We start from the raw sequence: 24,238 nt of genomic DNA on the forward strand, positions 1-24,238 counted from the left end.
CAACAATAAGTTGTGAGAAGTATGGCCTGAAAAACTTGAGATATAGATTACATGTTTAAGTATTTTCCTATTATTTATCTTCAAAAATTACCAGAAATATTTTTATATTTTACTAAATGATCATACTTTGGTGGAAGGTTTTTTTTTTGTATTTGTTTTTTTGTTTGGGTTTTTGTTTCTTTGGATTTTGGTTTTTTGTTTGCTTTTGTTTTGTTTAGAGGCTTTTTGTTTGTTTTTTAAAAACTTTTCATTGGTTGGTTGGTTGAGTTTTTTTTGTTCTTTCTGGAGTTTTTAAATTAAGGGAATAATGGACAGAAAACCTGAAAAAAAAACCCCAAATTCAAACTCGGGAACATTCTTAGTTATTGGCCAGGTGAGACCGCACTATAGACAAAAAGGCATGAGAAAACTGCATCACTTTTCTTTCCATTATGTCACCTTTCGATTCAGAGATTTTCATATGCAAATTCTGAGGCGAGGGAAACCGCAGCTCTCAGAGGTCCTGTGCTCCAGGGATGTTTTCTCCAGCAACTGTGACTCCATGCCCAGGTAAGGCTGTGTCCAGCAGTTCTGCGACATCCCACTGAAGTACTGGGAATGTTTTACTCAGTAAAACTTTAGAAGAGTTGATAATGTATTTGACTGATATGTAACCCAGCGGATAAATGAGAACACAGGTGCACAAGGAACCTTTAGTCTGAACAGCATTTACTATCGCTGCTGCTCCACTGACTGCAGCAGCACGCTGTGTGCTATATCCTCCGCTGTCTGTATTCGATGTCAACTCCGGGCACAGCTGTCCCCGGCTTTGTTCGGCCGCGGGGCTGTGGGGAGTTCCCGCTGCCGGCGCTCGGCTGCCCCGCAGGGAAAGGCCTGTCCGCCCCCGCGGGCTGCCCCGCGGCGGCACCGCCGGCTCAGCGAGCGGGGCCTGCGCCCGGGGTCCCGCTGAGGGGAGCCGTGCTGGGCCCTGCGGCCCGCCCGGGACCGAGACGCGATTTTGAAGAGCCCGTTCAGTGCTGGCAGCTCCGGGGGCAGCTGCAGTTCGAGCTGCAGGCTCAGCTCTCGGCGCGCAGGAGAGCTCCGGTAAGAAGCCATGAACTGCCGACCCTTAGCACAACAAAGGGCTCGGGGACCAGCGGCCCGGCCAGGTGAGGGACACACACAGACGTGGCAGGAGCCAACAACCCCAGAGCTCCATACCCTTAGACTGTGAGGGTATAAAAACTCAGGGGTCCCTCCTGAGAGGTACCGTGCTCGAGCTGCTATTATATGATTTAGTTACTATACCACGATTAAATTATTTTAAGAATCGGGACATCTGAGGCATTGCTATGTAAAACCTGTGGCTGAGCTGGTAAGGAAATCTGATCTGTGTCAATGTGGGAGGTGCAGCTGTGCAGGGGCTTTGGTCCCAGCTCAAGTGGTGCCAATGTGACAGCCAGAGTGGTTCCTAGGTAGTGGAGCACACAATCTTAGAATGGTTTGGGTTGGAAGCGATCTTAAAGATCATCTAGTTCCAAACCTCCTGCTGGGAGCAGGGGACATGTAAAATGAGACCAAGTTGTAAAATGAGACCAAGATAAGACCATGCAGCCTGGCTTTGAACATGTCCAGAGATGATGGGACAGCCACAATTTCCCTGGGCAACCCATTCCAGAGCTTCACCACCCTCACAGTAAAGAATTTTTTCCTTAATATCCAATCCAAACCTACTCTCTTTCAATTTGAACCCATTCCCCCTCGCCCTGTCACTGCATGCTCGTGGTAAACAGTTTGCCTCATTGTTCCCGGAAGATCCCTTCACTTTCTGAAAGGTTGCAATTAGGTTACTATAAAAATCTTGTCTTTTCCAGGCTGAACAATCCCAAAGCTCTAAAGCCTTTCCTCATAGGAGAGGTCTCCGTACCTCTGATCAAGTTGGTGGCCTTCTCTGGACTTGCTCCAACAGGTCAGTGTCCTTCCTGTGCTGGAACCCCAGAAAGAGATGCAGTACTGGAGGTGGAGCCTCACCACAGCGGAGCGGCAGAATCCTCCCTCCCATGCTGCCCACGCTGCTTTGGATGCGGCCCAGGCCACGTTTCGCTTTCTAGGTTTTAAGTGAGCATTGACAGCTCATGTTAAGCCTTGAGTCCAACAGCACTTCCAAGTCCTTCTTGGCAGGGCTGCTCTCGATCTGTTCAGTCCCCAGCCTCTGTTAATACCGGCTGGTTTCCCTTACAGCATGGCAGTGACCGTGTGCCCTCAATAAAGCAGAGAGCAGGCAGCGCAAGGCTGGGCTGGGGCTGCTGGGCATGAGGCCTGGCCCACGGCAGTAGTGCCTTACCGGGTCACGAGGCCCAAAACCAGCAGCAGTTCCTGCTAGCGGGACTGTGAGGCGCGGGACATGGCGGCGGTGTTATACCAGGCTGTGAGGCCCGACACATGGCGGCGGCGCAGTCCCGGGGTGTGAGGCCCAGCACATGGCGCCGGCCCCGCCCCGGCCCGGCCCCGCCCCGATCGCGGGCACCGCGATGTGTCCGACCCGCGGTTCCCGTCAGGCAGCGCGCGGGGCCGCGGCCGCCCCCGCCTCCCGCCCGCGTTCCCTCGGCGGCGGTGGCGGCGGCGCTGAGGTGGCGCCGCGCCCCGGTGAGGTGAGCGAGGCGCCTCAGCTCACGCTGCCCCATCCCCCGCCGGCCCGGGCGGCAGGGAGTGGCGGTCCCGCCGCGGCATCTACGGACGCGTAGCACGGTAAGGTCAGCCCGCTCCATGCCCCCGGCCCGCCCTGCCGCGCTCCCTGGGTGGCGGGAGCGGCGCTCGGCGGGGACGGACGCGGGGGGATTGTCGCCGGCGAGACCGGCGCCATCTTAGGTCGGAGCGTGGCCTGGCGTCCCCGAGCGGGGCCCCCGCGCTGTGAGGGCCCCCGCGAGCCGCCCGCGGGCCGCGCTGGCACCGGATGGTTCTGCCCTCGAGGGCGGCCCGGGCAGGGCTCGCTCCGCCCGTAGTTGGCCGCGTGGGGCCCTCCATGGGCCCCGGCAGTTAACAGCAGGAGCGGTGCTGGCGGCGCGGCTCGGCTCGGCCTCCTCCCCGCCGGCCGCGGTTCTGCCGTGCGGGCCTCGCCCAAACCAGAGCCTCCAGCTCGAGCCGAGTGCCGGCGGTCACCCGCGCGGGGGGCGGGACGCGGGGCGGTCAGGCTGGAGCGGCAGCTGTTCGGCTGCCCTCGGGACTCGGCTGCTCCCACGGCCTGGTACCACTGCGGCTCGGCGGCGTGAGCTGCTGGCGGGCTGGCACCGCCGATATTGCCCTTCCCTAGGCGGAGCTTGTGCCTTCTCATGGCACAGAGGGCAGCTCGGCCGCTGAGGTTTGTGCTTGAGGGAAGTGGGTTTATACTTTGTTTTTTTACAATTTTCAGGTGCAGTTTCAGCTTGATCATTGTTTCTTTGCTTCCAAACAAATGCAGCCCTCAATTAAAACCCATTTGTTTCCAGTCCTGGTGGAGCTGTGGATTGCACACCCTTCATCAACTAATGTGGTGCAAAGTTATGTGTCTGTATGGAACTTTATCTGAAAAATACATCATGTAGTCCATTTTATGATCTGTGTTGTAAATAAGATAAGCTCTCTGGGCATTTGAAATGCAGCTATTAAAGTGGGGGGGAAATTACTTGAGTAACAGTAGGAGGCGAGGCTGAGGTCACTTGGTCTGTGCAGCCTAGAGAAGAGGAGACTGAGGGGAGCCCTCATGGCAGTCCTCAATGGGGGGAGGAGGAGGGACAGACACTTGATCTCTGTGGTGACCAGTGACAGGACCCAAGGGAATGGTTTGAAGTTGTGCCAGGGGAGATTTAGGTTAGATACTGGAAAAAGATTCTTCACCCAGAAAGTGGTTGGGCACTGGAAGAGGCTCCTCAGTGAAGTGGTTACAGCACCAAGAAGAGTTTTGTCAGTGCTCACAGGCATATGGTAGGATTGTTAGGGATGTCATGTGCAGGACTAAGAGTTGGACACGGTGATCTTTGTGGGACCTTTCCAACTCGGAATATTCTGTGATTCTTTTATGAAAAGGTGACAAGGCTAGTCTGAAAAATTTCTGGTTCGTGTAAATGTCCTCACTCTTTAAGCTCACTACCAATTTCATTTTAGTTATTTGATTTTAAGCCAGTCCAAGGAAGTTTTGAGAATTGGAAGGCTCACTTGAGCTTAATAGTGGAACAGACAAGTTGCCATTTGAAGATAACTGGATTTTCAATAATTCTTAAGTCTTACTGTGGCTGCATCTACTGTGATTTTCTATAGCGCCAATTTCTGTCCATCCTTATGGTGCTCTTCTACAGATCATTCTGCTGTTTTCACTACAGCGGTTACACTCTTGATACATTTACTTAATGTATCATTTTTTGTTCTTTCTATGCAAGTGCTTTTAAATCCTAACTTTAAAAAAAGAGGTTATAAATACAACTGGCTTTTAATAAAGTTACGTATTTTTAAACCTAATGGCAGATGACTAAAATAGTGCTTTTAAAACAGTTCTTTCATCAGAAGCTTATTGCTGTTTACGGCCACAAGCTCTCATTTGCAGGTTGTTGATTATTTGTACCGGCCTACTGACTTCCATGGTTGTGCTCAGTTTTAGATGGGCAGTTGCTTTTTAAAGCAATATCTTAATATAGTCTATAATGTTATTTTTAAAGTGTTTTAAAGAACTTGTTCACGATTTTGATGCTTTTCCTTACAATACTGGTTTCAACACTTTCTTTGAGTCTATGCGTACGGCATGGCATTGGATTTTGGACCTCTCAGTTCCATGGACTGCCTTTAAGGAAATGTGTGTATAAACATGAATATATGCTTATGCACATTAAAAAATGAGGAAGACCAAGTCTATTGTTAGTAGGTTTACTTTTCTTACACTGGTGTCTACACCACCACTGGGAAATATTTGAGGAGAGTGGGGGAAGGATTCACTGTTGGTTTTGTCTTTGAGAGCACTGCTAGCGGGATTTCTAGAATACATCTTGTGTGTTAATGTAGTTAAAGAAGCTAAAAATTTGGAAGGTATTTGTACTCTAAAAATGGATGTAGATGTTTCCTTTGGCAATGGAGACTACTTGCAGGAGCTGTTCCTGTGCATTTCCTCTAATCCAGTCAATTACCCCTTACTGCAGTTTTGATTGTTCAGGTTACAAATTTTTGACCTCTTAGGTGTGCTGTTAAAACTGTTACTAGGTCAGGTTATTTTTAACCTGCCCTGCTTCACACCATAGTTCTGTGCAAAGTTGGGCTGGCACAACTGAGGATGCAGTGCAGGAACTCATTAGGCCAGCTTTCTTCTCAGGAAAAAAAAAGTCATTGAAAGCTTGGCCTCAAATTATGGCATTGTAATAAAAAAAAAAGTTAAAAGATGTAAAATGAATCGTGATACTTGCCTTTTAAAAGATGCTTTAAATTTTGAGTCACCTTTAAGAGTATCTTAATGTGTATATCATGATGCACAAAATGAAATATCCATAAGAGGTATCACTGGTTGGTGTCACTTTCTAAAAGCTCATGGCTATGTTATCAAATTTCTTTTAACTGTATTTAAGAAGAAAATCAGCTGTGTTATAGTGTAGGTGAGGTTATCATATGTATCTTGTTAGGATTCTGCTGACATATCATTGCTTGTGCCTATTTTGTGTTTTTAGTATAACTTGCATTGCATCCTCTGAGCACGTTTTAAAATTTATTCCTTTTTTCCCCTGAGGTCAAGTAAAACTAAATTCCTAAAAGCACTGCTCATTTATGTTGTCTGTTCTATAAAAGAAGTCTCTGAAATAGTAATTTATTTTGCTTAAAGTCTCTGTGTTACTAAAAAGAAAAGTGTTCTAAAGAATGTCCTACAGAGAAGAAAAAGTTATAGAATTAGGCTTGATTCTCTTTCCAAGACCTGGCATGTGGCCCGTGTCGTCTCTGTCAAGTGGAAATTCACTTCAGAATCTACCTCTTTCCCCCATACAATAATTTAGTTTAGTGTCCTGTTCTCTTCTTTCCTAGCACCATGTCTGACTTTAGCACCCGAAGCTGATGAGGAAGCAAAGGAGGAGTTCAGCTTTGTGTAGTGAGTCTAGTGCTGGCCAGACACATAATACCCAGCATCAACAGAACAGGCAGGTGGGGATGCAAGCATCATCAGGTCACCCTAGAGCATTTTGCTCCTTTATTTCATCTCAAATCTTAACATGTGGTAACACCAGCAGCCCCATTCTCATACAAGTAGAGGATGATGGTCTGCTCCCCTGTGATAAGCTGTTACAGACTAATTATTTCTGCAGTCTTATTAGATTATTGGTACTCCATGTAAAGAAATAGCAAAATTTCTTATTTGTTTCATTGTTCAGAAATACATTCAAGGTTATGTTAAAGAATGTTAAAAGAAGAAAACTTTCTAGGCCATCTCTGTTTATTTAAAAGACAAAAACAATTGTGATAAGACATGCCGATGTAAATTTGGTTAATTCAAAAAGGTACATATTTTTCATGACTAGTTTTGTACATGACTTCTTTTAATGCAAGAAAACATCTGTAGGCATGAGGGACTCCATCTAATGAGATCTATGCAAATTTTTTTTCATGTCTTAATTGCTAATGGAAAGAGTATGCAATGCATTGTAGGTATGGCTTGGGGATTTTGCTGTTGCGAAGTTCTTTTGTTTGGAGTGTTTTTTGTGGGTGGTTTGCTTGTTCTTGTTAATGTTGTTTTGTGGGTTTTTGGGAATTTTGTGTAGCTTTTGTTGGGGTTTAAAGAAAACCTTCCTTCCTTAAAGAAAACCTTCCTTATGGGAAGCCCTGTCAAAATCTTAGAAAAATTGGGAGGCTGTGGGTTTGGGTGGGGTTTTGTTTTGTGTGTGTTGGGTTTTTTAAGATGCAAAGAGAAGAAAGCTGTAATCAGTGTTTCACTAACTCAGTTATGTGCTTTGTAGAAGGCCTTCACTTGTGAATCACTTACCTGGAATAGGAGTATTTTTTGAAAGACACCTTTCACTGTGGTGTCAGAGGCTTCCTCTGATAGTTACTGGTGTTTTATGCAAAAATAGCTTAAATTCTGTGGAGGATATCTTTGGTCTTTTCCCTTTAATAGCAAAGATGAGCATCCAAGTAATTGTGAGAATGGTGACGTGGCATCAATCTTTGAAGATCTCCTATGTCAGGTCATGTTCAATCTGTAAAGAACATGGAGGGAGGGAGACCATTCTATGGGAATTATTGACAACTGCAGTATTCCTTATTGAACAGTGAAATATTTCATGAAAGTACTGAGTGTTTTGGTATATGTGTTTTTTGGTTTTTTTTTACTGTCTAGTCTCAAGATGGCAGAATTATTTATGGAATGTGAAGAAGAGGAGCTAGAACCCTGGCAAAAGAGAGTGAGAGAAGTGGAAGAGGATGATGAGGATGATGATGATGAGCCAATCTTTGTTGGGGAAATCACCAGCTCAAAGCCAGCTACTACATGTAAGGCAACACTTTTCCATAATTTAAAACAGATCTTTTGAGGTATAGAAAGTTAAACTTAGTTTGGAAGTATAGAATTCTTAATAGTACAACTTAAGACATTCCCACACCTTAAAGCTATACGTCTCTGTCTTACTGAAAATCAGAATTCTTAAGAAATTCTGTCTTAAATCCCAGGTTTACACAGCTTTGGTTACTTCTAACCTTAAATCTCTGAGGTCAAAATAAGGACATTTGAAGGTTTTAGCATTAGCGACATGTTGTAGATGTCAGCAAACCCAATGGGAACAATGATGATGTCGAACTCCAGAAGGGTGAATGATTTCTTTATTATAATTATGCTATAATATATCAATATACTATATAAAAGGGGATACTAAAAACTACATGCTACTTTCTCTGACTATCATATCTAACTAACTTGCAACTCGTGACCCTCTCGCAAGAGTCTAGACACAAGTGGATCTGATTGGCCATCAGGGCCAAACAATCCACCGTGATCCAACCAAACATTTGCTCTAGGTAAACAATTTTCCAAACACATTCCACAAGAGAAAAACAAGGAGCGGAAATAGAAATTGTTTTCTCTTTCATTTCTCTCTGTGCACCTTGATGAAAAATCCTGAGAGAGAGAGAAATGTGCTTGTCACAGCAACAGAGTTTAAAAGCCACTATATACAATGCTGAAATCATGCATGCAATTGCTTACAGTATAGTTAAAATTTAGTTCTATATTTGGGAGTGTCTCTCTCCTAAAAGAATGTGCATGAATTTAAGTCTTCCTGTTACACTGCTTTTTTTTTTTTTCCTCCACCCCTCATCTCATATGTTGGTGAACATCATTCTGACAAAACCAAGGTAACTGTCTTCAGTGTCTATAATAAAAGTACAGTCTGGAAAGTGAACTAATATGAAAATACTGAAAGCCTGTCTGTGAAGTACAAGATTTTTATTGATAAATTTACCCATCCTTTGTGAAATAGAGTTTTTTCATCAAGTTCCTTAGTTTTCTCCTAAATGCAGAGAGTGCAGGGAGTGAGGTTAGGTGGTTGTGATGACAGGAGATGTGTCAGGATTCCATGTTTGTCCTATGCTTGGGCTTTGGCAGGTAAGTAAAGAAGATAATTTTTTTCTTGTTATTTTAATTAACTTTAGTAATAAAACTTTTTTTTTTGTGTATCTGTCTTGTAGTCAATTTTTTTTAAGAGCTGTGACCTAAGGTCTCCCTAGCAGTCACATACCAAAGACTTTGTCTGGTGAGGTTTACTCCTCACAGTTTCTGCCTTATCTCTGCTAATGCTTGTATCCAAGATTTCCATAGTAGTTTTCTGGAGGTGTATAATTTGCAGTAAAGGATGTCAAGACAAAATGTTACACGAGGTTGTTTGTCAGACTCTACTGTGTGGATTTCAGAGCTGTTATTAGCTGTTCAGTCATTTTAGTTCACAATACTTTCATCTTGCTTCTATTACTTTTTTGCTCACTAGGATAGCAAGTTTAAGGTTTCTTACACAAGGTTAAAAAAGTGAAAAAAATGATTTTAATTATGAGAAGAATACAGAATCTGATATTTAAGTACTCTCACCAGAAAATATTTTTTTAAGAGTAAATATTTTAAAAATACTCTGGATACTTTAAAAAATTTGAAGAATATTTTAAAATTATTCTTATGTTTTCTGCAGTTACAAACATATAGAATGTTTGAAAAATACCCTGTTTTCTGGAAGGTCCAGAGACCTCTGGATTGCTGTTGATCATTGGCAGTAGGTCATGGCATACAACAACTATGAGGGCACTAGCATGTGTTGGAACAATAAACATGCCAAGTATGATTGCAGTTGTTTTAGCCTCGAAGTTTTTTTGTAGTGCAAGAATAGAAACAATTCAGGTGAAAACTATAATTTTGGTATGATTCTGTGAACTTCAAGAACTTTGGTAAAAGATGGAGACTTAAAAAGTTTGCTTCTTATTCTAGTGCTGTCCATACTTGGTCCTGACACAAGTAAAATCACTTATGGTATAACTTGTTACTTTATCTTTTTTCCTTCCCTTTCCTCAACTTTTCTCTTTTTAATCTTCTACTTCACTATCAAAAACAGCTATGGAAGAATGACTTCAGTTCTTCTCTGGCTTGTAAGTAGTACTACCTGGCACTAGTCAGGCTTCAGTTTGTTATTGGTGATAGGCAAGATACCATGAGCTCAGCTTTGCTTATCACTGTTTAGTTTGCACCTGATCAGATGAAAAATTGATGACAAATAGAAACTCGCATATAGGGCTTAATTTTTCTGAAAGGTGTGGTTTCTACAACGCATTGCATTTTCTTAGCCTTTTCCTGACAGTACAGTTAATAGTTTTTGTACAGACTGTGTGAAAAACTTGAAGGAAATAGTAAAAACCCCAACTTTGGCCTGCTGTCAGAGAGCTGTATAGTATGAAGTGTCCCTTCTGATCTACTGGAGGATTGTTTTGGCTGAGATGAAAAGTAGTTCACACTTTGTTCCCTTTACCTTTTTCTGCAACTGCTCATTTTTCCTGCAGTTACCGCTTGTTGTTCTTGCTTCCTGTTTCATAATGATACAAACCTGTAATTTGTTACTGTTTTAAAATGTTACTCTGCATGTCAGCATGCTTGTGCTTCAGTGCTGTTTTACCTAAATGGGACAAGTAACGCTTTGATGGAAGAGGGGAAAGTGCACATCAAGTCTGTGATGAATCAGTTGAGTCATGTAAATGTAGTTTATAATTTCAATTAACTGGCTTTCTGAAATGTTCTTTTTAAAAGCAATAAAATCTACCTTTGTAATTCAGAATGTGTGCACATCAGTTGTCTTGACTATGCTTTGTAAGTCATAACTTCTATAAAAGTTTTTCTTTTGTAGATAGATGATGCTTTAGTTTAATTTCACTCTGGAATTCATGTATGAGGTATAGATTTGTTAACATTCACAAAATGTATGTATTCAGCTAAATACCAAAAAAATTTAATCCTGGTTTGTAGTTACTGTTATGTTAAAGTAAAAATAGTATTACTATTACAGGACCAAATTTTGTCATATCTTAAAAAAATGCAAACCTGTTTGCATATTTTGGTTGCAGTTGCTTTTTTATTAGTATGATCTAAATGCAGGTGGCAGGTTGAAAGCTGTAGTGTTCTGAGCTCTACTGGTATTAGATATCTTTATCAACTGGTGAAGTATATACTAATGAGCCACTGTTGGTGGAAATAACCTTAAGGTTGTTAACACAACGTGTAGATACTCTGAGAGCTATTGTTTGAGAACCTGATGTCATTTGACCCTGGTTTGAGAAGTTACTTCAAGCCTTGCGGGTTAGATATTAGAGAATCAATCTAATTTTGTATGCATATTTTCACAGGTCAGAGCAAGCAACTTGTCAGCAGCACTAATGGAACTGAGAATCTGGGAGTAGAAGAGTATTTTGATTTGATGAATATTTTTGTAACTTTCTGAAATTGTCAGAAATCCCAGAGTAAGACATAAAAGGTCGGGGAATAAGAGTGGCATTAGTTAGGGAGTAAATGTAATTTAAGAAATTGCATGTGCTTCTGCTGAGCTAGTACTCTGGATACAGACTACCGTGTAGGATATGTAAGAAAATCAGTGCTCTTGTAATGCAATTCTAATACAACCCCTTTGGCTGCTGATCTGTTGATTTTCCTTTCACATTGGAGAATGGATATCATGAAGTCTAAAATCCAGTTTGTAAGTGCTGTATTTTGCTAATACAGAAGCGAATGATATCATTACTTGTTTAGAGAAAATGCTTCCTTTAATGTAGAGCAGTTCTAGTATTTGGGAAACATTATATATATGTGAGAAAGAGATGTAAATGAATGCACTATAATCAGCAAATTGAAATGCTAATGCCATGTCCTTTTTTTGTTGTTGTTTGTATTCTTCCTTTGTGTTAACCTGTGTCCAAGAGAATAAACTTTGTGATTCTTAAGTGAACTAGCTTAACCAAAGAGGAGTGGAAGAACATATCCTAATTTGTACAAATGACACTTGGTTTTGCCAGGTTTTTGTTTTAGAAATAACATTTTAATTTATAAGCCATATCCTAATTGGCATAATTAGTGTATATAAATGCAGCTTTTAAATTTCAAAAGCAATGAAGCTATTAATTTATTTGCAATTAAGATAAATGTAACTTTTGACAGATATATTGAACAGAGTCAACCTCAGCTCACCACGAAGGGGGATACAGAATGGTGCACCCAGTAGAGGTACTTTATTGTCCTAATATGGTAATTACCAAAAAAAATCCACAACACTTCTGAAACATTTGACTGCAAAATTACATAAAGATAACTTTGGAATCCTTTGCAACAGGTACAATCACTACATTCAAGTCTGAGAGTCAGCATTACGTGACGCCTGCCTCCAGCCCCGGTGCCATGCCTGCCCCGTCAGTCTTTCAGACTGTGCCCAGACCTGCGAGCAGCTCGGTGGCAGTTCAGCCGTTGGCTGTAGCAGTGAATGTTTCAGGAACTTCACAAACACTGCAGAGACCAATTGCTGGATGTTTGTCGACGCAGCAGGTGCTTGGGTCAAGTTCTGGAATAGCACAGCCTGTTAGCAGACCTGTAACCATTCCAGTGACAACACAGCCAGTATCAAGAAATATCACAGTTCCTGTAGTGGCTCAACCTGTATCCAGGCCAGAGACTCCTGCAACAGCACAGCCTGTAATACTCAATCAGGTAAATCGTTATTCATTTAAAACATAAAAGGTGTGATTACTTTTGAATAAATTAATGAAGAACATACTGACTCAGTCTAGTGCTTTAAAGATCTGGACTAGATTATAAACTAGCATTATGTAAGCTGTAAACATTCTAGGACCAAAACCTTGCACTGGTAAATTAAAATACATATTTGGAGATACTGATTTGGAAGATGCAAATATGATGGCTTTAGTAAGAGTAAAATGGCATTAAGTGAAAATCCTAGACACTAGAGAAATTAGTACTGTTTAGATTCTTTATATTCCATGGAGAAATGTTGCAAATTCATTCTCTAAATTTTGCAGATTTCTGTGCTCAGAGATTAATCTTCTGCATTGATAACTTAATTTCATTTTTAAATAGCTTGCATTTATTGTGCAAGGCAACTTTGTGGGGTTTCCACATGTTTTTGCAGTGCCTTACCTTGGGATTTTTGATTTGTAAGAGAATGCTGTAGTAGTAGTTCCTTAGGTTTTGCTTTTTCATTCGTGTGGCATGTGAATGAAAGCATTGTGAAACAGTAGTATGGTATGAGGTTTAAGCAACCAAAAGTTGAACGATGGCAGGTGAGGCAGTTTGGCAATATACTTGTTTTGCTTGAAAAGCCTAAGGGAATTGTGCACATAGGTATGTGTCGTAGATCTTCCTGGGTTGCCACAGAACCCCAAAATGTTGCCATGAGGGAGTTGAGTTAGATGCTGGTTTGTTGCCTTATCTGTTGGATGTATGTGAGAGAGAAAGAATGAGGATTAAAATTCCATATTTGTATGAGGCAAACTATGATGCAGTACCTTCATTGAAAATAATTTATGCTGAAACTGTTCAGACCATGTACCTATGATATTAGCTACTATTGTCAGGTCAAAATGAAGCTTGACAGTATGCACCATCTCCATTGTCCATGCAAATACACATACCTGAGGTTGTTTCAGTTGTTAGTCTTTTGGTGTAAATAAAAATCATGCAGCCTAATGGATTCTGCATTTGCTGAGCAGGGCAAGCAGTCTGAATTAACAGAGTTAATTAGGCCATTAAAACATGAGGATTGGAATTGGGTGTTCTTAAGACTTGTGGCTAAATAATTGCTGATGAGAGGCTGCATTTTAAGAAAAACAGAACTAAAACAAAGCAATCTAATCATTGCCTATCAACTGGCTAGCTGAATCTTTGGCAAATTCAGCAGGAAAAATACTTGTACTTCCAATTTTGAGTCTTCAGCAACTGATTGATAGTTTGCAGAGAGAAATTGTGGGTGTGTCTGGTGAAGCGGGTTAGCTAAATAAGTCTGTCACTTAGAGGCCTAAGAAATTATAGAATTAAAAGTCCAGATATCAGTAGGATATCCAGGTTGCTTCTTTAGTCATCTTTATTAAGCAGGACAGATTAGTACAGAAAGGTTTGGAACTTTACATGATGTACACACATATTACGAGTCTGTGAAGTTTTTTGTAAGTTTGCTGATGACATAGTATGCATTATTAAATCCTCTAAAGGTGTGCTAGTATGTCCTGCAGAATCTTTTCTGCAGAAGAATGCCCTCTCCTTTACTTCCCTCAACACACATGCTCATGTTTTTGTTCCAGACAAAGCTGGTAGGGGTTTCTACAGTGTTTTTATGACAGAATCCCAGAGTAAACAGAGCTAGGAAAGCTGAACTTTTCCACGGAGTATATGTAGGCTGGATGTAGCTCATCAAGACAGTGACTTCCTTTAAAGAAAGCCTGCAGAGTGTACATCTTTTTGTGGGACTCCTTTCTCATTCATAGAATTTATGTTACAGATGAGGCTTTAGTTAAATATTCATAGGGCTACTTTGTCAAAATCTGCAGGTTGTTTTTCCATGACAGAGTAGAGAAACAGCCGTTTGAAGAAGTTGCAGCCGTAGGACATGGAAGAAGTTCTCTAACCATGTATTAATCAGTTCTGTCTGTTCCAGGTTAGACTGACATGCTTTAGAAAGTAATGCATCCTGATCTGGGATATCCACTGCAGATTCTGTGGTCTCTTAAAGCTTCTGCTGTTTGTTGAAGTTATGGTCTTACATGCTTTCTTTACAGTGTTAACGTTTTGATCATGGTTTTCATAAATCCTTAATTTTTTTAAGGTGTCTTAAATGTAGCATCCTGTTCTTTGGATGTTAAAAAATTCTTGAGTACCTTGAAGAAGAGTTCTCTGTTTCCATTTTTTTTCCTTGCTTAAAAAATGGTGAATCTCCCATCTCTTCAGCTTAACTTCTAGATTGAGAACTGTATTTTCAGTTTCAGCATTATCTGGAATTTTTTTTGTTTATATTGTTATTACCACTTGATGGTGTTACACTTTTTATACAGGAAGAAAATTGTCTGTGCCTTTTTTTTTTTAGAGAGGTACTATAATTTAGTGTCTTGGGCAAAGTTTTGTGATTTTTAATCACTTCTGCCACATGATGTCATTTGCTGTTCCTAGTGTTATATTTATACTTACCTGTATTTTAGCTCATATCTTTAGTTTGAATTTTATTCCTTCAAGAGCTCCTTAGGGTTTTTTGATTCCTCAGCTGCTCCCCCATTTAGTGTTTATTTCACTGGGGGCTGCTGTTTTATAGTGATGATTTTCTGCCTTGGACTTTCTGTGACATTTTTGTTCATGCATGTTCTGTTTCTTCCCAACTTGACTCTTTCTAAGTGACAAAAGCTTCAAATAAGTTTTTCTGCAAAGTGTTTAACAAATGGATCTTCAGCTTCCAGGTGTTGAAAGTTACCTTTGGAAATACCATGTTGAGAAGATCACTGTGATGTATAACTAGACACTCATAGGACCCCTTTTTAGCTGAACATCCTTCAGAGTGCTTTTGCATTCAAAATGCAGTGCAATATTTTTTAATCTCAGGATACCAAAAGATTTTTTTTCTGTGGGAACTGGCTGCTTTTGATTGCCGACTGGGTTGAAACACATATCTCCTCAATTTCTCAACAGGTCCATAATTTGCCTCTTGTCAATGTTTGGTATTCCAGTTTGATCATTGAAATACCCCTTTCTAATCACAAGCTTGATTCTCTGACTTCCTAAGTAAGTCAGTCTGGTTTTTGTGTTGTTACTGTATTACATGCTGTGTACTACTAACTGCTGTGCAGTTCCAGAAGTTCAGAGTTGATTTTTATTTCAGTCATACAGTTTGCAGCAATTTTAATTCAGTCAGAGCTACTGTTGCATTTCATAGCATAGGACTATCCTCTTTGAGAAAAATTTGTCCGTAGCAGTGACGATGTTCTGTGATTCAGTGCTCTGAATGCTCTCCACTAAGCTGCAGCCAATTCTGTCTTTCCCTTACTTACTAGGCTCTTTTCTCAGTCAGTGTGACTCAGGTTCTGGTTGTTCCTAGGTCATTTTGAGAGAACAAAGGTCCAGTATTACCAATGTAATTTTTCAGGGTGGGTTTGTTTACCAATTGCCATATAGGCTTCCACAGTTGAAAATCTAGGATGCAGACTATGAACCCAATATTGTCACTAGTAGTAATGAGAAATAGTAGTAGTATTTAGTAGTAGTAGTCACCACTACTAAAATAGTGGTATAATACTTCTCTTCACTTGAGCCCTAGGAAATTAACTTAAAAAGATGTAGCATTTTGCCTTTCTGCATGTGAGAGCACCTATACATGTTAGTTAATTTTTTTTTGGTGGGTTTTGTGTTTGTGGGTTTTTTTTTTTTGTGTTTTTTTTGTGGTTTTTTTTTTTTTGTTTTTTTGTTTTGTTTTTTTGTTTTTTTGTTTTTTGTTTCATCAATGTGGTAAAGCTGTTTTGTTTTTTTTAAACATTTTGTTTTCTGAAGCATTGGACAACACTGGAGGATTTCTATGTGAAATGACAGAGCAAAATTATGTTAAAATAATACAAGGACTTTTTGAAAATTAAGCAATGAAATTTTCAGTGTGTCTGTTTTTGTTTTTTTGCTTGCTGGATATGTTTAGTATATACTGAGGAGATGTATCCATGCCATCAAAATACCCAAACTGTGGTCTTGTTGAAAATTAAAATATTAGCAGGACACAAAAGCAAAGAATCTACAGACTAGTAAGAGATGCAGTGTTTGTATGTAGCTGTTGTATTGGTCACATTTCAAATGTAAATGGTCTGCACAGGGCTCTGCACACAGAGCCTGACAGGTTTATCCCCTGAGCATTAGTTGTGCTTGAGATGTGGCCTGCAGACTGAGGTGCTTTGCTATCCTTTCACTGGCTCTTCTGAAACTGTTGTGACTTCAGTAACACCTGCTCTATTGTGACTGCAGCTCATGTAGCTGTTACTCATAGCAAATACAGCACAGAAATTCAGTAACTATTTCCACAGCTACTCCTGAACATCTAGCTTTAATTTGGTTAGAGTGGATTAGGTGACTCCCCAGAAGAAAGAGTGGCTCTTTATTAAGGTCCTGAAGGGTCTTCATTTAAGGAGATGTACAGTAAAAAGGCAGGATGGGGAGCAGCATCTTCCTTTTTGTTCTGGTACTTAGGAGTCCTAAACCAGATTATCATACCTGTTTAGGTACTTGTACTCCTTTAGATCTCTTTCCATTAAGTTTGGTGTATATCGTGGTAGTTAAAGATGTGGTAACTTGCTCAGGGATGTTTTCAAATAAGTAGCACAATTGTGAATGGGAAACAGTTTATGAGCTTGATTCCCCCCCCCCCCCCCCCAGCAAAACGTATTTTGGCCTTTGTCTCAAGGATTCACTGATGACAAGGTCTCTGTATGTGTATTGGATGGTTTTTAAAATTTTTTTTTTTTTTTTTAAGGAAGATAGCCCTACTTTTGTCAATTCTTTTTTTTTTTTTCTTTTTTTTTTTTTTTTTTTGCAATACAGCTTGATGAAGTGTAACCATTTGAATTATTTCGGAGTTGAAATTGCCAGTACTTTTCCATTTCTACCTTACTGTTAAAATTAAACCTAACTGTATTACATTTTTTCTTAACTACTTACTGCTATTCCTGAAAATATTTCATGTTTCAGATTGTGCTAGGATGAATGGCCTATTAAAATGTGGCCAGTATTGATGAATCTTGAAGGTTCCTCCTACCTCACCCTCTTAACTTCGAATATTTGTAAGAAGAACTAAATTTCATGTTTCTTTTTCCTCCAAATGGTACCTGTTATAGTAACTGTGGAACTGTTACTACTGTTATAGATCAGTGGAACTCTTTTGTTTTAACAGTTTTCAGTGCTGGAGACAAGAAATGTGGACTATTTAGTTTTTTAGGTTACATGTACTAAAGGGCCGACCTTTTAAACTGAAGGGTGAAAGAATACCTGTACTTGGAGATGCACAAAATTTAGTTTAACAAGGTGCTGGGAAACATGAACCAGGTTAGCTGGACTTTGAAAAGAGGGTTTGATTATATTATTTTCAGAAAATCTTCTGAAGTTACTCTACATAAAAGAAAAAAAACCTTGATGACATCAGGAATTAGTGCCCTTCCTAGTCAAGATGCTATAGATACCCCTTACTCTATTAAAGCTTGAGCACTTAGTAGAATTTGATCTTAATACCACCTTGCTTTGAGAAGCTTCTACTTGCTTCAAGTTCGTGCTACTTTTGAGTTCTGGTTTTTGATCTTTTGAAATGCAGCAAGATGTTATGCAGGAGTAACAGGCAAATGTCTGAGTTTAGGTTGAAGGAAGAAAGTATTTGGTTTTTTTTAAAAACAATCAAGTATAATTTGAAACATCATCAGACTTTCTGGAACAAAAGCAATTGCTTTACAATTAGCAATTCAAACAGATTAGTGATGTTTCATTAAATGGTCTTTCCCAGGTCTTACAATTATTTTTACTATTCTGAATACACACCTATAAAAACTAAAAAGTACTGATGAGAATTGCAACTTTATTAAAATGTCAAAAGAAACTATTTTGGGGAGATTGTAATGAACGTGATTTTCTTCTGAGTACTTTTAAGAAATAATTTGTTTTTAAACCCTTTGAAGCCTGCAAGTAAAAAAAAATATTAAACTTCAAATTTCTTTTCCCTCTTGAAAATATCTTATTAGGATTATATTATGGATTCTCCACCAGATGCACCAGATAATACATCTGGTATACTGTTTGGTGTGAGACAGAACTCGGGAGTTCCACAGTACCAGACTGGGCCAGCAGTGAATGTAACAGGTGGGTATAACTATAGTAGTTGATAAGAGAAACAGCCAACCTAATGTCATTTAACTCTAGTTCAGATCTATAGGTTATAACTTCAAATAGGATTTCTAGAATATAGTATAGCTACTTTTCTCTCCCCCCTGTACATAACACTGTATAATGTTTAATGAAATAACCTTTGGGGTCTTGTGTTGTCAGACTGGTTTTCAATGCATTAGACTGACTATAAAATCAACTGATGTCTTCTTGTAATGCTCATTTAGATGGGAAAAAGCAGTGCCAGATCCAGTGTATCTTTATTGACAGGTAAAGGTTTGTTTTCAGTATACTCATCACTCTTTGGCCCATGGGAATAGGAGAAGACTGTTAGCAAAAGAGGGGCTGTGAACAGTACCTGAAGAACTGAGTCTGCTGGACAGATTCCCTGTAATGATGATCTTGGTTTTCTGGCTGCTATATGCGGGAGTTGGAGTAGATGGGATCAAAATGATCATTCCTGAAAAGGAGGGGAAGGGAGAGTGTGTGTAATTTGACAACAAAACCCTTTTTTTTCAACTAGCTTTTCAGCAGTAAATATTTAATTTAATCTATTTAAAAAGAAGCCAAAAGGCACCTTTTTTGTGAGTGTGTCACAGCAGATGAAGTAGATTTGAAGCATGCAGTGTATTCAGTCTTAAGAAGACTACAACTTGGGACTTCCCTCCTCCTTTTTGAAGGATTGTACTTTTGTAATAACTGACCAGAATCCCATTTTTCTGTCTCTAAGTTATGGGTGACAATGATTTCTGATTCTTCCCTGAGGTAACAGGTGAATGGCCTGACTGGTCATGTTAAGAAGTTAGGTAGGACAGAGGGATAGCTAGTTTGCTCAGCTTCACGTGATGATTTTGCATTTTTAGTTTAGGCATTCACTCCAGAAATGTATCGGTGAAGGGTTAGCAGTGTATTTTCTCGCTTGTATTCAGCCGTTCCATTGATGTCTTGGCTTAAATAGCTTTTTGTCAAGTAAGAAATGGTTTGTTTTTTGCAAATGGTTCAATATTCCAGCCCTTGTTCTCCAAAGGACAGGTATTAAAGTTTAATTGTTTGTGGGTTTGGTTTTTTGAACTTTGGAGACTTGCTTGTATACTTGTATGAGTCTCTCGCTGAGAAAAAAATAAAATGCTTAAAAGCACTGAGAGTTGCAATTCAAAGCATTTAAAATGTGCCATACTTAGTCTATGTATTTTTTATTTCTGTAAGATGGCAATAGGATTTGAAAGTTAAAATAAAAGTTTTATTATTGTAGCTTGAAACACTAATATTTTTGACACAGAAGGAAAATTTAAGATACATTTCACTTTGCAGAAAGGAAGTGTCTGTGTATTGTGTGGTTTGGCTTGCTTGGTGAGGCCATGTAATGAGATTAAATTCATGTTCATATATGCCAAAGCATACTTGCTTGTGTTGGTGCTATGCTTCCCTAATTCAAATACAGCACTGTGAGCACAAGACATTCTGGAATGTGGTATTTAAAAGCAGAATCCTTTTGGGAACTGGCCTTTGATGCTCTGCAGGACAATATAACTTTTGCACATGGATCATGAAAAACATTTTTTAGTTCAGTATAGCATAAATATTTCTTTCTGAGCTTTAAGCAGGGAAATGGCAGGTTGCTTATGGACACTAACCAAGCATCTTCTTAGGCTGCTGAATAGGTGATGGTGTTCGCATAAACGGCACTGGTAACTCTTCCATGCAGGTCGGATGGCACTGGGGATGTGTGTAAAATGTAGCTTGCTTTCTGAGAGTATTGAGAGAACAATCTCACACAAACTTCCCACACAAACTTCACCCACTTGGAGGAACGAGAAATTGCTGTGAACAACAGAACTAAAATGCAAACCTGTGTATTATTATAGTTCTTCTGAAAGAGAATTTACTAATCAGAGTTGTGTAGACAACTACTCACCTTTATAAATATATAAAAGTCTTCAAAATTTTTATCACAGATGTATTAAGCTTTTAAAATTGGAATTATGAACAGTATTTTTAACATATGAAAACAGTCCTTATTTCCAAATAGGGTTTTCTGCAGTCAAATAAAATACTTCACTGAAAATCCATGTAAACTGTCAGACCTTGTGTCTTTTCCCTAGCCCTCATTGCAGAGCTACACATAGTTTAATACACAGGAGCAGCAGTTCCTGCTGTAGGTTGATGGCTAGATGCTCAAATAGCCTCAAGTGATACAAAGGAATGCTAAGGTCATACCAGCTCTATGGAAGCCTTTGCTGAGCATGACACGTGTCTGTGTAAGCAGCTCATATACTGAACATGGTGAGTGTGGGTAAATTAAACCCCCCTAGGAAGTAATAGCATCTAATTAATAACCTGATAATTTTGTGAATGAATGAAAATTAGGCAAACAATGCATAGGGCGAGACATTTAAGCTTAATATGTTTATTTATGTCAAAAAGAAGGAAAGGTCTACTACAAAGGAGAATGTTAGGATGTTTAGGTATCTGTATATCAAGTGAATTACATTTTCCCATGTTTGAGGCACAGTGTGGCAAATTCTCCAAGAAGTTCATCAGCATTCCCTGCTGGGAGTCTGCCTAAGTGCATTGAATGGGGAGATTCTCCAGACTACTGGCCAAGTTTAGATAGCTCCCACTGAGTAAACATAACTATGGGTGCCAGAGGGCTATTTTGTTTCTTCTCAGAAGTTTGAATAATTTGTTGTGACACAAAGTATCTCTACTTGTTGAGCTTCTTGTTACACCCTGAGAAATCATTGGAGCGGCTGTCATTGTAGTGGGGAGAATAGACCACAACGTCCTTAGCTTAGATTGTTGTGTCCAGAACTGAGGCCTTTGACATATTTTATTATAGTCTTAAGACTATTTGCAGTCTGTCATTAAGAGAGGTTTACAAGACCTGTGCTGGCACTTCAGACTTCTTGGTTTGTAACTGTCTTTCAGGTTTGCTTGAGGACTGATCACTGTATTGAGTTTGTATCATCAAGGGTAATCTTACAGTGACAGAGACATGGGTTTCTGACAAGATGGAGCTGACTGTTTATGGGCATGTTAATCAGCCACTGAACCTACCAATTTCAAAGTTGTTGGTGGATTTTTTTGTTGTGGGGTGTTTTGGGTTTTGGTGGATTTTTTTTTTTTTGGTGGGGTTTTGTTGTTGGTTTTTGTTTTGCTTTTTTGTTTGTGGTATTTTGGGTTTTTTTGTTTGTTTGTTTTTACTGATTTTCTTCAGACTAAATACTGCAAACTGTAAGGACATGTAATGTTCTTTCAGGAGTAGAGAGCAGATAAATGTGCTGTGGTTGGTCATTAGAAGTTACAACACTTTTTTAATTTTGCATGCAAACTGAAGTTTAGAGAGTTATATAAGAAACTAAAACAGCATTAATGCAGAACCAGGAAAAAAAGGACAGGTGTTTTTCATCAGAAGCACAAAGCTTGTTCCAGATAGTGGGCATTGCAGCTGCTTAGCTTAACTTTATTACTGTGAACTCATCTTGTCTCAGATTAGAGTGGGTCAAGATGTTAAAAGAAGGCCAAATGAATTCAGATGGCCACAGTGTGATTTACTGGGGTTTCAGAGGTGGGTCTGTATCTCTTGCATTTACTCTTTCCTGCTTCACTGGCCTGGGCTTTCAGTCTGAGTTGGATATTTTTTTAACTTCAGTATGGCATATTAGTTCAGGAAAATATTTAAACTGCTTTGTGCGGACTCTAAATTGCAGTAATCACTAATGTGTTCTAATTACTATGGGAAAAAAATGAGGTTCTTTTAATTAGAGTACTGTCTAAATGAGAGTGGTTTTGTGTCTACACCTGCTGCTACTTCTAAAGGCAAGTGTAACTCCAAAACAGACCAAGCTTATTGAGGTTGGTGCTAGAAGCAACTTGGCTGTTGCCAAGTTACCTAACTGTCCAACAGTTGCACAGGCACAAAATGGATCTTCACATGGTAGGCAGATGGAATGGTCTAGCTGGCAGTCCTGCTTCTGTGTCATGGAAAAAACTAACACATATGTAGTGTTTCAGGTGGTCAGTGTTTTTAATGCTCTTAGGGCAGTGTAAGTAAGTAACTGTTCTTATGCCATAAAATAAAAACAGCTATTCTATGCAAGGATTTATATATCTTTGCAAATTAATTTACCCAAGGTTATTGCCTATTCAAATTTTAGACCTTTATTGTTTAGTAGGTAGGCTTGAATTCTGTAGAGCAGTAATTAGTCATTCGAAGACAGATTATAAAAATAAATGCCCCTGACCTTATTCTCTTAGTTCAGATTTTCTATGTCAAAGACGGGTATAGGGGATTGAAACTTCAAAACACAACCAACCAGAAAATCAAAATTAAAAGAATTCTTGACTTAATTCTATGACTGCTGAATTTATGAACTAATTCTGATTAGATGAAGGAAAAAATCATTTTAGCAATGCCAGGCAAGGCAGTAACAAATTCGATGGTGGAATCCCCATCCTTGGAGATATTCAGAAGTTGACAGGACTCTTATGCTCTGAGCATAAGATTAGACTTGCTTTGTCTAGGAAGTTATAGAAAACCAGCTCCAAAGGTACAACCTAAATTATTTTGTGATTCTGTACTTTGACTAATTATTGCAAAATGTGTTTTGCAGTTTTCTCTCTTTTTATTTTTTTTCAGCAGTGTTTCTGATATAGTTTGAAATAGTAGTGGGTGGGGAGAAGGTCTATTTCAAAGAAATGATGTTATTTGAAAGATTTTTCCTTCCCTGCAACAAGAGAGCTAGTCTGGCTCTTTCAGAGTATTAAGTGCATTTTTGTCCTGAGCCAAAAAGTGCTTTCTAGTGATTGCAACAGGCCAGGATTTATTCTTGACTTTTGAGACATTTCAAGACATCCTCTGTCCTATAATGTTAAAATGATTGATTGGAATAATTTCAGATTTGGGTTTTTTTTGCATTTCTTATTTAGAGCTCATTTGCTCTTTCCAGATACCAGAAAGACCTGGCTATAACATGAACATTTCAGCAAAAAAATTGCCTCCACCCTCTTTTGAGTGAAATAGATATTGTGCTGCAGCCTATAAGGAAAAAAGATAACTGAAGAATCTTGCTAAATTCAGTAAAAAAAAGTAGATTGTATTCACTGAGAACGTTATTTTGCTGAGTTTGTCTCTAAGCCATCCCATGCTGGCATAGCAATTTCTAATCTGTCACAGAATCCAGCACTGAAGCACTGCAGAACACAAGGTTTTGCTGCAGAACTGGTTTTCTTCAACTCTGTTTGCACTTAGCTGTGATGTGTCAAAATGTTTTTCCAGCTGTAATAGTGAAGACTTGGCAGTGTTGTATTGTGGTACAGCTTTTACATGACCATCCACTCATGTGGAGGACTTTCTGCTTAATAATGATTCTTAGCAAAACTGTTATCTTCAGGGAAATTACATTTTGTTTATGGTCTAGGCAGGACTATTTTTATGTAAAAATGTATAACAGCATTGCATGGTCATTTCTTAACTCATACACTTACTAATTCCCTTATATTTATGTTGTTGTTTTGTTTTTTTTTAATTACATCTTTTCATAGTCCTGGCAGGGAACAGTTGACTCTTACTGTTAAGGTATTGTCTCCTGTGTTTAACTTCTAAACTACTTAGTTACTATGCAGTCCTCCAAATCTGTGAATGACTTGAGAATGCACGAGAATTTCATCTGGAAAAGTAGCTCTTGCTCTGATGTTTTTTGACAGTTTGGAGAAAACTCAAAGCTTAGTTTATTCATTAAAGTTTAAACTAATGCAAAGCTTTAATATCTCTTTTGCTCAAAAGGTATTAATCATTTATGTTGATAAGAGAAGCATTATTTCCTTTAATTACTGGGAGTAGTTATTAATTTA

General features: G+C 39.4%; 1 protein-coding gene across 9 annotated transcripts in view; it reads left to right on the forward strand.

Moving 5' to 3' along the window:
• The first annotated feature begins 2,550 nt into the window (after positions 1–2,550).
• Positions 2,551–24,238, forward strand: part of ZNF280D (zinc finger protein 280D) — a 50,536-nt gene continuing 28,848 nt past the window's right edge. For 4 of the 9 annotated variants that reach the window (XR_008438982.1, XR_008438983.1, XM_053988232.1 and 1 more), the window contains exons 1-5: positions 3,098–3,337; positions 7,316–7,467; positions 11,651–11,716; positions 11,823–12,193; positions 18,244–18,361. Coding sequence is in view for 7 of the 9 variants with exons in the window: in XM_053988232.1 (XP_053844207.1) it covers positions 3,309–3,337; positions 7,316–7,467; positions 11,651–11,716; positions 11,823–12,193; positions 18,244–18,361 (736 nt within the window). In the remaining 2 variants the exon portion in view is untranslated. Of the gene's footprint in view, positions 2,728–3,097; positions 3,338–6,009; positions 6,127–7,315; positions 7,468–11,650; positions 11,738–11,822; positions 12,194–18,243; positions 18,362–24,238 lie in introns of those variants that run through there. The other 5 variants (XM_053988235.1, XM_053988234.1, XM_053988233.1 and 2 more) reach the window with 5 other exon arrangements.

Source organism: Vidua macroura, chromosome 12 (assembly GCF_024509145.1).
Source record: "Vidua macroura isolate BioBank_ID:100142 chromosome 12, ASM2450914v1, whole genome shotgun sequence".
Classification (NCBI taxonomy): Eukaryota; Metazoa; Chordata; class Aves; order Passeriformes; family Viduidae; genus Vidua; species Vidua macroura.